The sequence below is a fragment of the Gracilinanus agilis genome, chromosome 2, assembly GCF_016433145.1.
Source record: "Gracilinanus agilis isolate LMUSP501 chromosome 2, AgileGrace, whole genome shotgun sequence".
NCBI classification, from domain to species: Eukaryota; Metazoa; Chordata; class Mammalia; order Didelphimorphia; family Didelphidae; genus Gracilinanus; species Gracilinanus agilis.
In genome coordinates, this window is record NC_058131.1 from 117,037,859 (window position 1) to 117,055,733 (window position 17,875).

General features: G+C 34.3%; 1 protein-coding gene across 1 annotated transcript in view; it reads right to left on the minus strand.

Annotated features, from left to right (window-relative positions):
* VPS54 (VPS54 subunit of GARP complex) overlaps positions 1 to 17,875 on the minus strand; it is an 88,933-nt gene that overhangs the window by 47,128 nt on the left and 23,930 nt on the right. Inside the window, exons 4-10 of the mRNA XM_044663380.1 lie at positions 16,536 to 16,614; positions 15,666 to 15,700; positions 12,980 to 13,111; positions 9,655 to 10,040; positions 4,077 to 4,203; positions 2,141 to 2,248; positions 1,283 to 1,338 (exon numbers count right to left, since the gene is read on the minus strand). Of these exons, the coding sequence (XP_044519315.1) occupies positions 1,283 to 1,338; positions 2,141 to 2,248; positions 4,077 to 4,203; positions 9,655 to 10,040; positions 12,980 to 13,111; positions 15,666 to 15,700; positions 16,536 to 16,614 (923 nt within the window). The remainder of the gene's footprint in view (positions 1 to 1,282; positions 1,339 to 2,140; positions 2,249 to 4,076; positions 4,204 to 9,654; positions 10,041 to 12,979; positions 13,112 to 15,665; positions 15,701 to 16,535; positions 16,615 to 17,875) is intronic.

The window sequence follows — 17,875 nt, forward strand, 5'->3', positions numbered from 1 at the left end:
ACTATTTCAGGAAACAACAGATTTCATAAAATAAGGATGACTCTAAGATCTTTTGGCTTTAAATGAGCTCATCTATAGCTTGGAAATGTTTTCAATTAAGTCCAGTATGTAAATACTCATGTACTAAAAAATCATGGCTACAAAGTCAAAATAAAAGGTTTCCCTTCCCTAAAGAAGTTTAAAATCTAACAGGCAGGGTGAAACATATACACAAATAAGTAGAAAACTGTTAAATGTTTAGCACTTAAGTACACAGTATTTTTTTAAAGTTCATAATCAAGCAAAGGATAGAAATTAAAAACAGTGGTATTAGTTTCAAGGAAGGCGGAATGATGAAGAAAGGCTTTATGGAAGACAAAGGCCCAGAGCCAGACCATATGATACAAAGAGAGATATGACAGACTTTGTTCTCAATACATGTATACAAATAACTAAAATACAAAGGATAACATACGGTCTAGGTAATATGCAATAAGGAATTTCAGTTGGCAGATCATTTTCATTTGGAGTGGATGTTATAATAAAAGATTTCATGAAGGAGCTGACATTTCATTTGGACCTTGAACAAACTTCAATAGATGGAGAAAAATCCTTTTCAGATTAGGAGGTTGTAGAAGCGAAGTCTGGGGAGGTTGGAGGGATAGGATGAGAATGGGAGTTGTCCAGTTTGGCTGGGAAGTAGCTCACAAGAAGAGAAATTGTATGGAGGTAAGGCTGAAAAGATAAGCTGAAACCATGTGAAAAGCAGCGAATTTTATTTGGTAGTCAATGGGAAGCCAATAAAAATTTTTGAGCAGGAAAACAACATGACCAAAGTGGTATGTTTAGAAGATGCCTTAGGTAGCAGGGTGACCAAAGAGGCTACAGAGGCAGAAAGACCATTTATATGGTTATTACAATAGCCCTAATAAAAGGTAATATAGGATCTGATTAGAGTGGTATTAATCAGAGTGGAAAGGATTATTACTATTCTTTTCTAAGGGAGGATAAAACTAACTATCAAGAAAGTGTATAAGAAAAAACAGACATGGGAAAATGAAAAATAAGTGGCAGGAACTAGTATTCAATAACTCAGGGTCATCTCCACATCATTAATTGGCACATAATAAAAAAGTACAATTCCATATTTATGTTGTAGATTTGAGAAGCTAGCATCTTGAGATTTTCTTAGTGTTCTGATAATTACACAAACATTACTTTAACTGTATGGAGATTATAATTTCATCCTTTCCACTTGAGATATTTAAGCCCATACCATCCCCAAATTCACATTTATACTTACTTCACAACAACTTCTGTGTCTATTTCTTCTATCTGTGAAACTGTATTAATCACACACTGAAAAATTTGAGAAAAAAAACATTGACTTATTTGTTTCTATGGAAGTATATATTTTATTTTTGCAGTATTGCACAAATTTTTCTTCAGTGGAATATTCAAGTACAAATATTCTTCCAAATAACCACCCAAGAATTAATTAAGGATTATTTAAACTATACTTAAAACTATTCAAGATTTTTAAAAACCAAGGTTATAAAACAGTTTTACCACAGTTTTAAAATTCATGAAATAATTCAAAGTAACGCAGGGTTAAAAATGGCTATAAAACATAGGCTAAGCAATTGTCTAAAATAATGCTTATTGGCAGAAAATCAGATATTGGATATTTTATCTGAAGAATATAACTTTTAGAAATTCAGTACTACAGATATCCTACCATATTTTACTTATCATGATACAACCTCTGCACTGTGCCACTGCTACAATTACTAGCATCATTTTGAAGATTTCCCAATCCTTAAAATGCAGACTATAATTTGGGAGTGTGGGGGGAATTGTGTTTACAAACTGACAAGAATCTGGGAATTTTTAAAGGTGTCAATTTAAAGTGTAAGAATAAATGTGAAATGCTATTTTCTTTAAATATGAATCTAGTTCATATCAATCTTTCAGTAATTCAACTGTGTTCAATTAGTCTTTCAGGAATGTAATTTTATATTTCACAAATGATGAACTCAATCTCGGGAAAGTTAGACTTAGAACAGGATGACAAGCGCACACACACATTCAACCATCCCAATGCATACCAGCTTCCTTCAAACATTAACAAAGAACTCTCAAAAGAAAAATGTATCATTACCTGTTTAATGATATTCTTTGCTGTGATAATCATTTCTTCACCATAAATTTCTAAAAAATTGAGTTTTCTTTGTTTTAAAAGTCCAAATATAAGTGATACCAGTCTTTCCTGTTAAAATAAGATAATATTAAAAATTCACATTTTAAAATACCTAATGGATAAAACAGCCCACCTCATTCAAAAGTAGTAATATTCAATAACATGGATTTGACTACTGGGAGATCAGGTCTATGACAAGCAAATGGTATTTCCTGCCAGTCAATGAAAAAAGAAAACAATTGAACCAGTCCCAAAGATGGGGTCCTGGATTCAAATCTGAACTTGATACTTCCTAGCTGGACAAGTTAAACCCCCATTGCCTAGCTATTAACACTGATTCTAAGACAAGGTGAGGGTTTAAAAAAATCCTCAGCAATTCTATCTTCTATTTTTGAATGAATATCTTAATGCAAGTAAGCCTTACTGCACTAAAACAGTTCAACTGAGGCTGGTATAGAATGGCTTTGATCTTTCTAAACTGTTTAGATCTGGACATGCCAATCCACTGGATAAACCCTTATCTTTCCTATCATACATCACATTTTAAATATTTATCCACCACTTTTCATGTCATATACAAAAGAACCTCATTTGCTTGGCAGCATCAAAGAAGAAAGTAGTCTACATATGAAATTTTCCCAACAATCAAAAAATTTAATAAAAACACTTTTAAAATGTTAATTAATTTGGACGAAAATCTTTCTAAAACATAGCATTCTAAAACTATCTGTAGAATGGATAGAGCACTGGGCCTGGGATCAGGAAGACCTAAGTTCAAATCTGGCCCCAGATACTTAGCAGCTGTCTGACCCTAGGTAAGCCACTTAACTTTTATTTGCCTCAGTTTCTTCAACTGTAACATGAGGATAATACTAGCATCTACCCTACCTCTCAGGGATCAAATGAAATATATATAATTTGTTGAGCACAGTGCTACAGAAGGCACTATATATATTTTTACTCCTTCCCTTCTTAAACAACCATACTGAACATAATGGAACAGTAATTATGGTACTATGATATAAATATACTATCATCCTCAAGAGCTAGTGAGGTACATAGGACTAATAAATCCTACACTAACTAGCCACAGAAACCCATACTTTGGGCTGGGTGGTTCAGTGGATTGAGAGCCAGGCCTAGAGACAGGAGGTCCTGGGTTCAAATCTGGCCTCATACACTGCCTAGCTGTGTGACCCTGGGCAAGTCACTTAACCCCCATTGCCTAACCCTTACCACTCTTCTGCTTTAGAACCAATACACAGTATTGATTCTAAAAAAATACACACATTAGAACCACCTGATTCTAAAAAAACACACACCAAAGACCACTTCTGACCACTATACTAGCTATGTTTGAAGTAATATTCAGAGTGTTTCAGAAAATTCTTCAAGGCTGAATTAAGTATTTAATAGTTGATGGGTTTGCATTGTTGGTGGTTTCTTTATCAGAAGCTATTACATCAAATAAATTACATGTCTTGTCAAAAAAGAATCTATAAGGGGAAGCTTGGTGGCCTTGAGAGCTGATATAGAAATTGGAGGTCCTGGATTCAAATCTTGCCTCAGACACTTCTTAACTGCATGCTCCTGCATAAGTCATTTTTCCCCCATTCCCTAGTCCTTACAGCTCTTTTGCCCTGAAACCAATACATATTATTGATTCTAAGACAGAAGTTAAGGGGTTTTTTTCAACCCATGGCAGTGATCATTTCCCTCAATTTTACAACAGAGGAAACTTAATTAGAAAAAGAGACCTATTCTAATTTACTAGCTTACAAATTCTGATACAGTAAAAAGAATTAAGCACAGATAATAAGTTTTGCTTGACTTGATTTGAAAGATATGTGTTAAAAACAAGAAAACTTATTTTTCTTCTAGCATTCAAAATACATACCTCTTCTAAAATTTGACAGTCATCTTCCAGTATTCTATTTAAATCACTATGAGAATAAGTAGAAAATTCTGCAATCATCATCTTATCTATTAGTTTTTCTAATTCACAAAGCTGTGATCCTAGGTGCCTATAAAGAAAAAACACAAAGATGTTATCTAAATATTCATTAAAACCTAAAAATGCATTTTTAATCCAAGACTTTTCAATTTAATTCTGCAAACAACAAAACCTATATTTAAGTACTACCTCTTATGTAAAAGGCACTATATGCTATAGGTACTGGAGATATGAAAAGAAAATCTCCATGACCTCAAGGAGCATATACTCAACTGTGAGGCAGCAAAAGGCAGCCCAGATGAATAAATACAAGGTATCTGAAAAGACAGAGAACATTACCAACTGAGAGGATTAAGAAAGGCTTTGTATAGAAGGTATCAAAGTGGAATATGTTTTGAAGGAAGCAAAGGCTTAATACACAGGGAAAACTCTAGGCAAAGACAAAGGGATGAGATACAAAAGGTCAAGTCAGGTCAGTTTTCTGGGAACACCAAGTATATGAAGGGGAGTAATATAAAATAAATCTAGAAAGGAACATGAGAGTCACATTGTGAAAGCCTTCAATACCAGGCTAAAGAGTTTGTAATTTGATCCTAGAGACAATAGGGAACTACTGAAGTTCTTAAGCAGTAGGCTCTACAGTCAGATCCACATCTTGGGAAATATCAATTAGCCAGATATGTGAAAGATGAATTAGAGCAAGGAAGACTTGAATCGAAGTAAGAAGCCTAATGAAAAGACTATATTACCGTAGCCTTAGGGTGAAGTAGCTAGAGTTTGACCCAGAGTGGTGAACAGAAGGGAAAAAAAAAGAGATGGTTGGAAATGGCAGCATCAATTAGATTTGGCATTTGGCTGGTTATGGGGGCAAGGTAAAAGGAGTAGTTAAATATGGTTCCAAGGTTGTAAATGTGGCTGACTAGAAGGATAATGCTATCCTAAACAGAAAGAGGTTAAGTTTGAGGAAAGGTGGATTTAGGAGGAATGAAACTGAGTTTTTGTTTTAGATACATCTAGTTTGATACCCCATATAAGCATTCAGAGACATCCAGCAGGCAGCTAGAAATGAGAGGATGAAGGATGAGAGAGAAAGAATGACTGAGAAGGCAATTTCCTAGAAGGAAACAGGAACAAAAGCACAAAGAAAAATAAGATTACACTGAAACTAGGATCCTAGCTAACTGGAAGGATAGTGCTTCCCTTTAAAAAGAAAAAAAGGAAATTTAGTAGGAAGAATACAATTAGGAGGAAAGACAATGATCTCTGTTCTGGATATGCAGAGTTTGAAATATCACCTGAATATGAAAAAGTATTCTAAATCCCTCCTGATTAGAGAAATGTAAATTAAAACAACATGGAGTTACCACCTCACATCTAGCAGACTGGCTGATATGGCAGCAAAGGAAAGTGATAAATGTTGATGGGGATGTGGCAAAAATTAGGACACTAATGCATTGCTGGTGGAGTTGTGAATTGGTCCAACCATTGTGGAGGGCAATTTGGAATTATGCACAAAGGGCTTTAAAAGAATGCCTGCCCTTTGATCCAGCCATAGCAATGCTGGGTTTATATCCCAAAGAGGTAAAGAAAAATACATGTACAATAATAGCCGTGCTCTTTGTAGTGGCAAAAAATTGGAAAATGAGGGAATGCCCCTCAATTGGGGAATGGCTGAACAAATTGTAGTAGCTGATGGTGATGGAATACTATTGTGCTCAAAGGAATAAAGAACTGGAGGAATTCCATGTGAACTGGACAACTGATGCAGAGTGAAAGGAGCAGAACCAGGAGAACATTGTACACAGAGACGGATACACTGTGGTACAATCAAATATAATAGACTTTTCTACTAATAGCAATGCAATGACCCAGGTCAATTCTGAGAGACTTATGAGAAAGAATGCTATCCACATCCAGAGAAAGAACTGTGGGAGCAGAAACAAAGAAGAAAGACATAGGATCGATCACATAGTTCTATGGGGATATGATTGTGGTTTTGATGTTAAATGATCACTCTACTGCAAATATGAATAACATGGAAATCGGTTTTTGTCCCCACTGAGAAAATATTTTGATAAATCTGCTGATATACTTGAAAAATCAAAATTATTCTGGAATTAAAGCCATTCCCAGATAGAGATAGGATACTATAATATACTATCTTAGATGATGCCATGTATCATTAAAGGCTAAGAAATTTAACCAGGAGATGGAAATAAACATGCTTCAGTGACCCAGGAATACATCTAGTTTAAATTCTGTTGAAAATTTAGACTCTAATACATGAGAAAATGATATGTTTGGCAAAAATAAGTTTAATATTCAAGATGATAAATGCATACCCTCGTGATGAAGAAATAAAGAATGTGTCAAAATCTTGGGAATTCAATACCAATTTATTTTAAAGCAATGACTGTAGCCAAAGGAGATTTTTTAAACTAGAAAATATCCACACATCCTTATATATAATTGCCATACTAAACATTTCAGAGCTGAAAAGAATCTTGAATATCATTTAGTCCAATTAGTTAATTTAACAGATAAGGAAACTGTAACCTAAAGCAGTTAGTAACTTATCTAAGATCAGTTAGTTAATGGGAGACCCAGGATCCAGGACATGATTCTAATAATCTATAATATAATATCTATAATAATAATCTATAATAATAATAAAGTTTTGTCTGCTACACCTTATGGAATCAATTTTTCTCTACCAACAGTGATGTGGGGTGAGGAACGCAAAAATAACTTTTTAAGGACTAATAATAGCTTCTATTTCTAAAGCACTTTGCAGTTTATAAAACACTTTCCTTAAAATAATCCTATGAGGTAATTGATCCCTGTTTTACAGATGAGGAAACAGGTTAAAAGAGTTAAATGATTTACTCATCCACAGTTCTAGTAGCTTACAAGGTTTTTTAAAAATGTTTTAAAATATAAGATCAAATGAAGGAAGAAATATCAAATTACTTGCCTATAAAGCTTTGTTATGAATCAATGAAAGCAATCAGTATAGAATCCAAGACTGAAATCCACTATTCTTATGATTAGACAGTACCTTTTCTTGGCTATTTTGTATTCTAGCATGGTCTCTGAATTTAAATTTTAATACACATAAACAACAACAACAAAAAAAAAACAAAGAGCAAATTCTTTCATTAGGGTTAGTATGGTAGTAAATTTATTTTTTTAAATCAATTTTGTTAACTAATATCCTCTAACCTGATGACAACTATTATTATAGAATATGTAAGAAGAGTGGTCCCCCACAAAATGTAAAGTATTCAGATATGTATTATTCATATCTAATGGTCAAAAATCTCTTAATAAGAAATATAGATTATTATAAAATAAAAAATTCTAACAAATAGTTATCAAAAATTATTTAAGGAGGGTACCTATCTTATCATTTCCCACTTTGCTAAACTCCTGGACTTTATCATGGTTTCTAGAAAACTCATCACTGTGCAGGAATACATCAACTATGAAATTCATAACACTTCAGTACCTCCTGCCCCTGCAGTCCCTCTCTCCTACTGATTAGAGAGGGCCCCTTGAATGTTGGTATGAAATAATTCAAGACTGCCATTTGCCATTTCATAATTTCCCACTTGGCTGCACTCTTCTGGATTTCATCATGCTCCACACTAGGTACCCTCTCAACCTCCTTCCCCTTTCATCTTTTTTAAAGTTTCCATTTAATCTATTAAAAGTTTCCACTTGGGGGGGGGTGGGGTGTGACCAGCTGGGTAGCTCAGTGGATTGAGAGCCAGGCCTAGAGACGGGAGGTCCTAGGTTCAAATCTGGCCTCAGACACCCCAGCTGTGTGACCCTGGGCAAGTCACTTGACCCCCATTGCCTACCCTTACACCACCACTCTTCTGCCTTGGAGCCAATACAAAGTATTGACTCCAAGACGGAAGGTAAGAGTTTTTTAAAAAATAAAAGTTTCCACTTGTTTGCCAATTTTTTTTTAAAACCCTTACCTTCCGTCTTGAAGTCAATACTGTGTATTGGCTCCAAGGCAGAAGAGTGGTAAGGGTAGGCAATGGGGGTCAAGTGACTTGCCCAGGGTCACATAGCTGGGAAGTGTCTGAGGTCAGATTTGAACCTAGGACCTCCCGTCTCTAGGCCTGGCTCTCAATCCACTGAGCTACCCAGCTGCCCACTTGTTTGCCAATTTTAACCTATCATGGGTCCAAATTCTACCTTAATCATTTACAATCCAGCTCTTCCCTTCCAAACAATTTTTTTACAAAAATCTACTCAATGCTTTATGATAAAAATATTAAATATAATAATCCAATCTCAAATGTATCAATGTTCCTTAAAAATCAAGGACAATTTTAGCTTGTCAGGAAGAGATATTTGTTCTATTTAAAAATAGCAATTGTATAAAAATTGTTTATCTACTTTAATGAGGCATTGAAATAGCACTGAAATAGTAGAAATTCCAGAGTATTCATGAGAAACATAAAATTCAATTTAAATATATGGCTAAAGGTTTGTTACACTTTTAAGTATGATCATTATAATTGGTTCTAGAGCCAAAAATGTTTTCTGCTTTAAAACTAATGTTTAAGAAATATATACATTCTGTTAAATTAGATATGCCAATAAAATTTGTTTGCATCAAATTAATAATGTTAGATTTTAGAGAGTGATTTCTTTTCACCATACAGGGATTTACACTAGAACATATAAAGTTGGCCTTTTAGGATTCTGGTGGTTTGAAATGAGTCTGTCTGTATATTAGCTGCTCAAGGTTCAAGTATGTTGAAATGGTTTTAGAAAACCAAAACTTTATATTTTATAAATATTTTCAAGAAAGTCAAAAGAATATTCAAAGAGATTACTCTTTAAATATTCTCAAAAGAAATACATAAACTAGGATTTCACACTCAGCTAATATCAAACACTCATCAAAAACCTGTTTTCACTTCGATACAGTCATGAGGGGGACAGTGGCACATGGAATGAGGCTAATCTCAGAATACAGAAAACTGTACTCAACTTCTCAAAGGCTCAAACAACTTTCTAAGACATTAAGTTTTTAGAGTAGTAGAAGGAATTTTCACACTAAGAGTTCCCTCCAATACTGAAATCCCTGATCTGGATTTAAAAAAAAAATGTTATACTGGTACAAATCTAGGTCAATACAGTGACTGAGTCTTATCTAGCTCAATGAGGAAGTTTTTTCAATATCATGCAAAAGCTACAAACTTAGCAAATTGTCATATCTTAAAAGTCAGCTGAGCAAATAACATGGTATTTTAAAGGGTTTAACATCCTTAAACTGTTTCTAAGTCATAAAAAATATCTGCATTAAGATGAAAATACCCAGCTATAAATATTAAGATTCAATTATTAATTTCTATAGTTAAGATACTTTCATGCCCATATCCAAATGTCCCTAGTATAACTTCTATTATAACATTAAAAACTTGAAAACACTATTATGAATGTTTTTTTAACATATGCCATGTATGATATTATTTCCAGTGCATTATTGAGTACATACCGGAAACTATGAATACCCTGAAGTTCCTGCTGTAGAACCTCCTGTGTTGTTGCTATTAAGTCCAAGGCTCCAACAAATTCAGAAGTGGATAACAACACTTGTACTGTAGGCTGAGTCTGGTGCACAGTGGCCATTAACTTCAGCTTATTGTATACTTTTACACAGTTATTTCTGGTAAGTGCCAGTCTTAAAATGTGTAGAGATCCTTCACACATTACTTTATCAATCTGTGCAATTTTATCGCGAAGCATTTTTACAGCCTGGGAAGTTTTCTTGAGGTAGTCCTGCAATTCGTGCTGAGAGGTCATTGCATGAAAAAATGCTTCTGAACGTAGAGAGATCTGGTGAGCAATGTTTACTTCCACAATATCCAGGTAATGGCTCAGCTTAAGAATGGAGGGAAAAATATCATGTGGTGTTATAATCAATCAAGCACAAGTTTCCTAATCTATCTGCATTTCTTGCAAGTCAAAAAAAACAAAAACATAAGAGCCCTAACAATCACATGGGCAGATCTGTAAGAGCACTGAATCAGATAATCTAAATGTAGCATCCTTTATGTGAACCTAGGAAAAAATAAATTAGGGAAAGAAAAAAGAACTATACTCCTACTAAGTTCACCTCTTACACCTGCTAGCATCACAACTAGCTAGCTCAATCTTTCTCTCAATGATGAGGTAAGAGGAGCAACTAGATAGTGCAGTGGATTGAGAGTCAGGCCCAGAGATGGGAGTTGCCAGATAAGAATCTTACCTTGAACATTTCCTAGCTGTGTGACCCTGGGCAAGTCACTTATCCCCATTGGCTAGCCCTTACTGCACTTCTACTTTGGAATCAATACATAGATATGAATAATACATATCTGAATACTTTATACATAGTATTGATTCTAAGACAGAAGACAAGGCTTTAAACTTAAAAAAAAATGCTAACATAATCCTGAATTAACTTACAGACAAATCACTTAAAGAAATGGAAATGGCACTATCTCAATAAATACTTCCTAAAAGGGGATGTGGGAAAACGAGGACACTAATGCATTGTTGGGGGAGTTGTGGATATATTCATCTATTCTGGGGAGCAATTTGGATCTATGCCCAAAGAATTATAAAATAGTAAATATGCCCTTTGACCCAACATAACAATTACTAGGTCTGTGTCTCAAAAAGATAAAAAACAAAAAGGGAAAAAGATATATATGTATAAAAATATTTACAGCAATTCTTTTTGTAGTGGCAAAGAATTGGGAAGTGAGAGGATACCCACCAATTGAGAAATGGCTGGGTAAACTGTGATACAAAATTATAATAGAATATTATTATAGAAATAACAGGAAATTTTCAGAAAAACCAGGAATGACTGGAATTGCTACATAGTAAAGAACATAATATATAGTAAAAGCAATAATGCATGAACAACTTCAAATAACTTAGCTACTTTCAACAATATAATGATGCAAGATAATCCCAAAAGACTCATGATGAAAAATGCTATCTGCTTCCAAAGAAAGAACTAATGGAATCTGAATCCAGACAACATACTGAGGCCTGGATCATCTCAAAAAGTCAGTAATCTCTATGGGTCTCAGCGTCCTACTCTGTAATTTGAATAGGTTAGAAAATATCTCTAAGGTCCCTTCCATCTCTAAATCCCATTCCAGAAAACCTCACACTTTAAAATGATTGCTGATAAAGGGAAGGTAGGTTCTTCTTTATGATTTATGCGAAAAAGAGATCCTCTTTGAACCTTTCTCCTCTTTTCCTAATAATACAAGTTCTTCACTATTAAAGGACTCAGACTTACTGGGGAACTTCTCAGTGCTATGCTTTCAGTCTGCCATAAGGTGTCACTAGAGAGTAAAGCAAAACATTTGCTTCACAGATTAAGGAATCACAATCTGATACTCGTTCTCAGCCTGAGTGTAAAGAAAGAAGAGACCAAATACTGATGCCTTTGTTATATTCTGATCAACCTGTAGATCTTTATTTCCTATTATTTAAACGATATGTATATGAATATGGGTTTGAAGTAAAGTACTCAAACATCAAATACTGGTACAATCAAATGTGTATACATAAATATCTACACATATTTACTCATTAAGGTTTTTTCCTTTTTTAAAACTCTTACTTTCCATCTTAGAATCCGCAATGTATTGGTTCCAAGGCAGAAGAGCAGTATGGGCTAGGCAATGGGAGTTAAATGACTTGCAACAGGATCATTCAGCAATGACTTCCTAGGACTAGTCTGAGGCCAGATTTGAACCCAAGGACCTCTTGTCTGTGTAGGTTACACAGCTAGGAAGTATCTGAATTCACTACGCCTTAAAATATATATATAAATAGGGGCAGCTGGGTGGCTCAGTGGATTGAGAGCCAGGCCTAGAGATGGGAGGTCCCAGGTTCAAATCCAGCCTTAAGACACTTCCCAGCTGTGTGACCCTGGGCAAGTCACTTGACCCCCATAGCCTAGTCCTTACCACTCTTCTGCCTTGGAACCAATACAGAGTATTGATTCCAAGACAGAAGGTGATTTTATATATATATATGAAAACAAAAATGGTGGACATTAAGGCTAAGCACAAAAAAAGGATGCACTAAAATTACTATCTTTTGTTTTAATAACAAAAACTTTTGTTTCAAAACAACCACTTTTTGGACTAAACAGAAAAATACTTATGACTTAAGAATATAAGCTGCCATTTCAGAACTTAATGAGATATTTATGAAAAGTAAAATCTCTAATAAGACTAACATATTTATATGGTGCTTTAAATTTNAAGGTGATTTTATATATATATATATATATATATATATATATATATATATATATATATGAAAACAAAAATGGTGGACATTAAGGCTAAGCACAAAAAAAGGATGCACTAAAATTACTATCTTTTGTTTTAATAACAAAAACTTTTGTTTCAAAACAACCACTTTTTGGACTAAACAGAAAAATACTTATGACTTAAGAATATAAGCTGCCATTTCAGAACTTAATGAGATATTTATGAAAAGTAAAATCTCTAATAAGACTAACATATTTATATGGTGCTTTAAATTTACCAAACACTTTTCTCACAACTCCAAAACAGGAGATATAAGTATTACTGTCCTCGTTTTTTCAGATAGGAAAATGAGGCTCAGAAAGTGAAATGATTTGCCAAACATGAGGTGAGAGTTAAAATGTTATCCAGCTGTTAAAGAGCTATCCAGCTGTCCCCAATTATATTCTTTAAAAGAAATGATACCACTTTTTAAAAATGGAGTTTTCAATATGACTTTCAAAAGTCTTAGTGAATAATTTCACAATGAGAATTTACCTTTTCTTGAAGCAACTTTGAGGATGCTGCATCACGATTTCCTTTTCCCCCAGCAGTATTAAAATGAGACCATGGTAAAACTGAATTAAATGTTAAAGGATCTTCCAAGGCAAAATCTGGTTTCAAAAAAATCTAAAAGGGAAAAAAAAATATCCCTTTAAACAAAGACTATAACGAATCTATAGGATTCTAAATGTAAATAACGTAAGCAAATGAAAAGGAATATGTAATTTCTTTTGAGATTCCAAATAATTAACACATTTTCTAGTCAAGCTGGCTTGACATGGGGTGAACAAAATCAACTTCTCTCTATTGGAAGCAATTTGCAAGTATGGGTTCCCTACCATTTCTTTAGTCTGTCCTTTCTCATTACCCATATAGAATGTTCCTATCTGCTTGGTAAGGAAGTGACTTAGAAAGTATGGATGGTTCTCTATATAGCCAAAGGATAAGAACTTTTTTTACAAGCTCTTACCTTCTTTCTTAGAATAGATACTAAGTATCAGTTCATGCCAGAAGAGTGGTGAGGGATAGGCAACTGGGGTTAAGTGACTTGCCTAGGGTCACACAACTATGAAAAATACGAGGTCAGATTTAAAAAAACAAGGACCTCTCACCTCTAGATCGCACTATCTACAGAACCACCTAGCTGTCCCTAACAAGAACATTCCTGAAGCGAAATAGTCAAGTTCTCAACTGTCCTTTGGATATCTCTACCTAGATTTCTTGCTGGCACCTCAAACTTAAAATTTTCTCAATCTAAGCTTATCTTTTTTCATTCATTCACTAAGCACTATTCCACATCTCCTAAATAAAAGGTATGTGCTAGGTCCTGAGGATTTAAAAAAAAAAAAAAAAAAAAAGAGCAAAGCCCTAAATCATTCTTGACCACAATGAGCTTACATGCTACAGGAAGGAAACTAAATATAGCAGTAAATCAATAAAAAAAAAACCATACATACCGCAAACACGAATTTTGGGGGGGAGAGGGGAAGTGTTAAGGAAGGCACTAACCACTGAGGGAAATGGGAAGTCAGAAAAGGTATATGGGAACTAAAAACTGAGCTAAGCTTTGAAAGGAGCTAGGGATTATACAAGGTAGAAGTTGAAAGAGGACAATCCAAGCATGCAAGAAAATGGCTTGTGCAAAGCCACAGAGGGAGATGAAATATCATGTATGAAATATCACAAATATAAAGTAGGCTAGTATGTCAGGAATTATGTGTGTGAAGAGGAATAATATGAGATAAGTACGGAAAAATAGGCCATAGACAATTTGCAAGGGCTCTGAATGCCCTACAGAGGTTTGTGCTTTACCTTATATGCAACAGTCACTTTTTTTTAACATTTCTTGATCAGGGAAATGACACAGTCATATAAATCTGTGGCTTATTTAAGACTACCAATTTGGCAGCTTTACAAAGAGGAAAGAGATGAAGCAGAAAGATTAATTGGACTGCTATTGTAATAGTCCAAATAAGAGGTGATGAGGACCTAAACTAGGGTATGGCCATGTGAGTGGAGAGCAAGGGATTGACATGAAAGATATGATAATGCACAGGATGTGAGGGTCAGGTGAAGGAAATGTAAGAGTTAAAAGACGATGTTGAGGCTACAAACTTGAATGACTAGAGGAAAATAGTGAGCTTAAAAACCAAACCAAAAAACCAGAAAAGTTAAGAAGAGTATATTTAGAACTAAGTGGTCAGGAAATGAATTGTTTTGGGCAAATGCTAGCTAGTTGAAGATGTACAATTCGCATATACACATCTAGGAGTCACAATATAGAAATGATAACAAAAATGCTGAAGTCATCAAGGGAGAAGAGATAGAAATTTTTAAAAGGAAGTAGGCCTAAGAGACCTTCAGAAGATACATACAGAGGGTGAGAATGTCTACTTATTTCCATTTGACCATTCCAGTTCAAGCCCTCATTATCTCCTACCTGAACTGTAGTTATTTCCTTATTATACTTCCTACTTCAAGTCTCCTTTAACACACTGCCAGAGTAACCTTCCTAAAGAACCGTTCTACTCATACCATTTCGCTATTCAAAAATGTTCAGTGGCTACAGTTACCTACAAAATAAAATAAGAACTTCTTACCTACTATCTAGTAAAAGTCCTTCACAATTAGATTCTAATCTACCTTCCAGTTTTATCTCTTCCTTCCTACACTCTACATACCTGCCAAACTGGATTGACTTCTTCCCAGGTTTTCATTCTGCCTTCTCTCATGAAGCAAAATAGGCTCCTGCCCTGAAATGAAACCTCATTTCTATATACTAAAGTCCCTCACTTCCTTCAAAGTCTAACTGAGGTATCACCATCTTCTATGAGGCCTTTCCTGATTTCCATTCATCACTATCACCAAATAAAAATTATGCCTAACTCTTCAAATTTCTTTTCCTGCCCTTTTCTCTTGCATTAACATAGAGATAGGAAAAATAACTAGAAAATATACAAATCACTTTCCTAATCTTTGATTTTCATTAGGCCTAGTGGGCAAGCCAATTAATCTCCTTGGGCCTGTTTCCTCATCTGTAAAATGAGTGGGTTGGATTAGATGACGTCTTGATTTTTCTTCCAGCTCTAGATTTATGATCCCATGAAGAGGGAATTCAGGGTGAACTATTCTTGGAAGACAAAATTCTGAAAATCTGAAAGGCAGCTTTTCTCTAAAGTACCTTAGGTACTTGTTCCAGATCTGTCCTGGATTTATCTGTAAGGTAAAGAAAAAAATATGATGAAAAATTATTTCATTGTAGTCTTAAACAAAATTTCTTATAACTAGAGAACCTCAACACAATAAATACCCCAATATTTGTACATGACATCCATTTTTTTGGTTCCTATGTGACCAACACAGTGCTAAGCACTAAAGAGGAAACATTATTTGTTTCCAGATGTGTTTTTTCATTAATTGTGCACTTGTCATTAAGTCAAAGATGTTACATGTCTATTTTACTAGGGCAAAAAAAATGTTTTATAATGATCACCTGAATGTAAAGCATTAGTGAGATTAAATCTGGTGTATTTGGTAGTCATAACAAACTTTTTATGAACTTTTAACATAACGCTATAGAAGGCTGCAAATACAGCACACTGTATGTTTCAAGAATACAAATTTAAAATCTAACAACAAAAAAAATTTTTACGAAGGCTTTAATCTAAGAAATAGAATTAAGAAAACTGTCCAAAAACAAATTGACTCATGAAGAATTCCTTATAATCAAGGGATGGTTTTCTATGCAAAAGGCTGAAATTTTTTTTAAAGTCATTTTCTTAGTCACAAATACTCTTCCTTTCCAAGGCTACTATCACCAAACATGCATCTTGGAATAAGGGAGGAGGAGATGAAGAGTAGATCTTGTTAAAAATACTTTTTAAAGTTATAATAGTAATAAAGTACAAAAATGTTACTAGACAGTAGAATATGGAGACAATAATGTCCAAATTAATGGTTCTTTTTTCATTTAATCATTCATTCAGGTATTTACTAAATTCTTACTTCACTCAAAGTACTATATTATGTGATCTTAAAATATATACCATACCATGAGTATGTAAGAGAGTCCTATCAAAGGTATCTTTTGGAGGACAAATAGTCTTGCATCTCTCATGAATCTTCTCTCTCTATAAGAAAACAATTAAGACAGTAATTTGCAGCCACTACCAGAAAATAACGTAAAAGTATTCAATCACAAAAATGTTTTGATATATGCTACTATAATATGCCTCCAAATTTTTCCAATTTTTGCCATTAGTCTCAACGATTGGGAATATAGCCAACTCAAAAATATATTTATGTGTGGTACATAGGAAATATTGCTAGAGAGTCTAGAGATTTAGGCTCTAGTCCTGCCTCTGTCATTTATTAAAATTTGATTGTGAGGAAATCATGTTGTATATCTTAAAGCACTATATAAATGTGCATTATTGCTACTACCAAACATTGCCGTGGCAACATCATACATATGCTAATGGTCAATCCTCTTGACACATTTAATGAAAACTGTGGGATCAGAATAACAACAACAATAAAAAAGGAATGGGAAATGCTCATCTAAATTCTTGGAAAGGGAGAATAAAAGATTATTTTAAAAGAAATGAAGTTTGAATGCATATATGTTAAATTCATATATGAACCCCTAACTACTAGTATTAAATCCTATGCATTAACATAAAATCTTATTTTGATTCCCAGGTCAGGATCAGGAATTACCACTAGCACTTCTGTCATTCCAAGGAGTTCCACATCAGTTAAAAATATGAAGCACTGTGTGATATTGGAAATTTGGGGGTCCTTTAACTAATTTTGAGGTTCTGGATCTAAACTTCCTCTGGAAGTTTAGGGGACTTCAAACTACATTTCCCATGATTCCTTGCTTGTGTAATCACATAGGCAGGAAGAGTAATAACAGAGAGAACAGTATAAAGACTGAGGACTGGATTGGTACTTCCTCTTTTCCACCTTGGGAGCAGGAGAGCAGGAGCCAGGATGGGAGGAGGAGGCAACAAGGCGTGACTTTCAAACTAACTCTTTAACAGGCACATGGCTTCATTATCCTAATGGCTATCAATAAACTCTTTAAAACCCTAATATTTTTAAATCTATACCTTTATATTAATTTTATTTCTTACAACTGTCCACAAAGGGGTAATCTGGCATAGGAAAAGGCATTGGACAATGAGGCAGGAGCTCTGGGTTCTACTCTAACCTGTCACTGACTTTTTAATGACTGGAAGTAAATAATTAACCTTTCTATATATATGATTCCTCATTAGTAAAAATGGAGGAAAAAATCCAAACTATCCACAGAGCTTTTTCGAGGATAAAAATAAGATAATGGATGAGAAAGAACTATAATATAATTATAACTGCTATATAAATGTC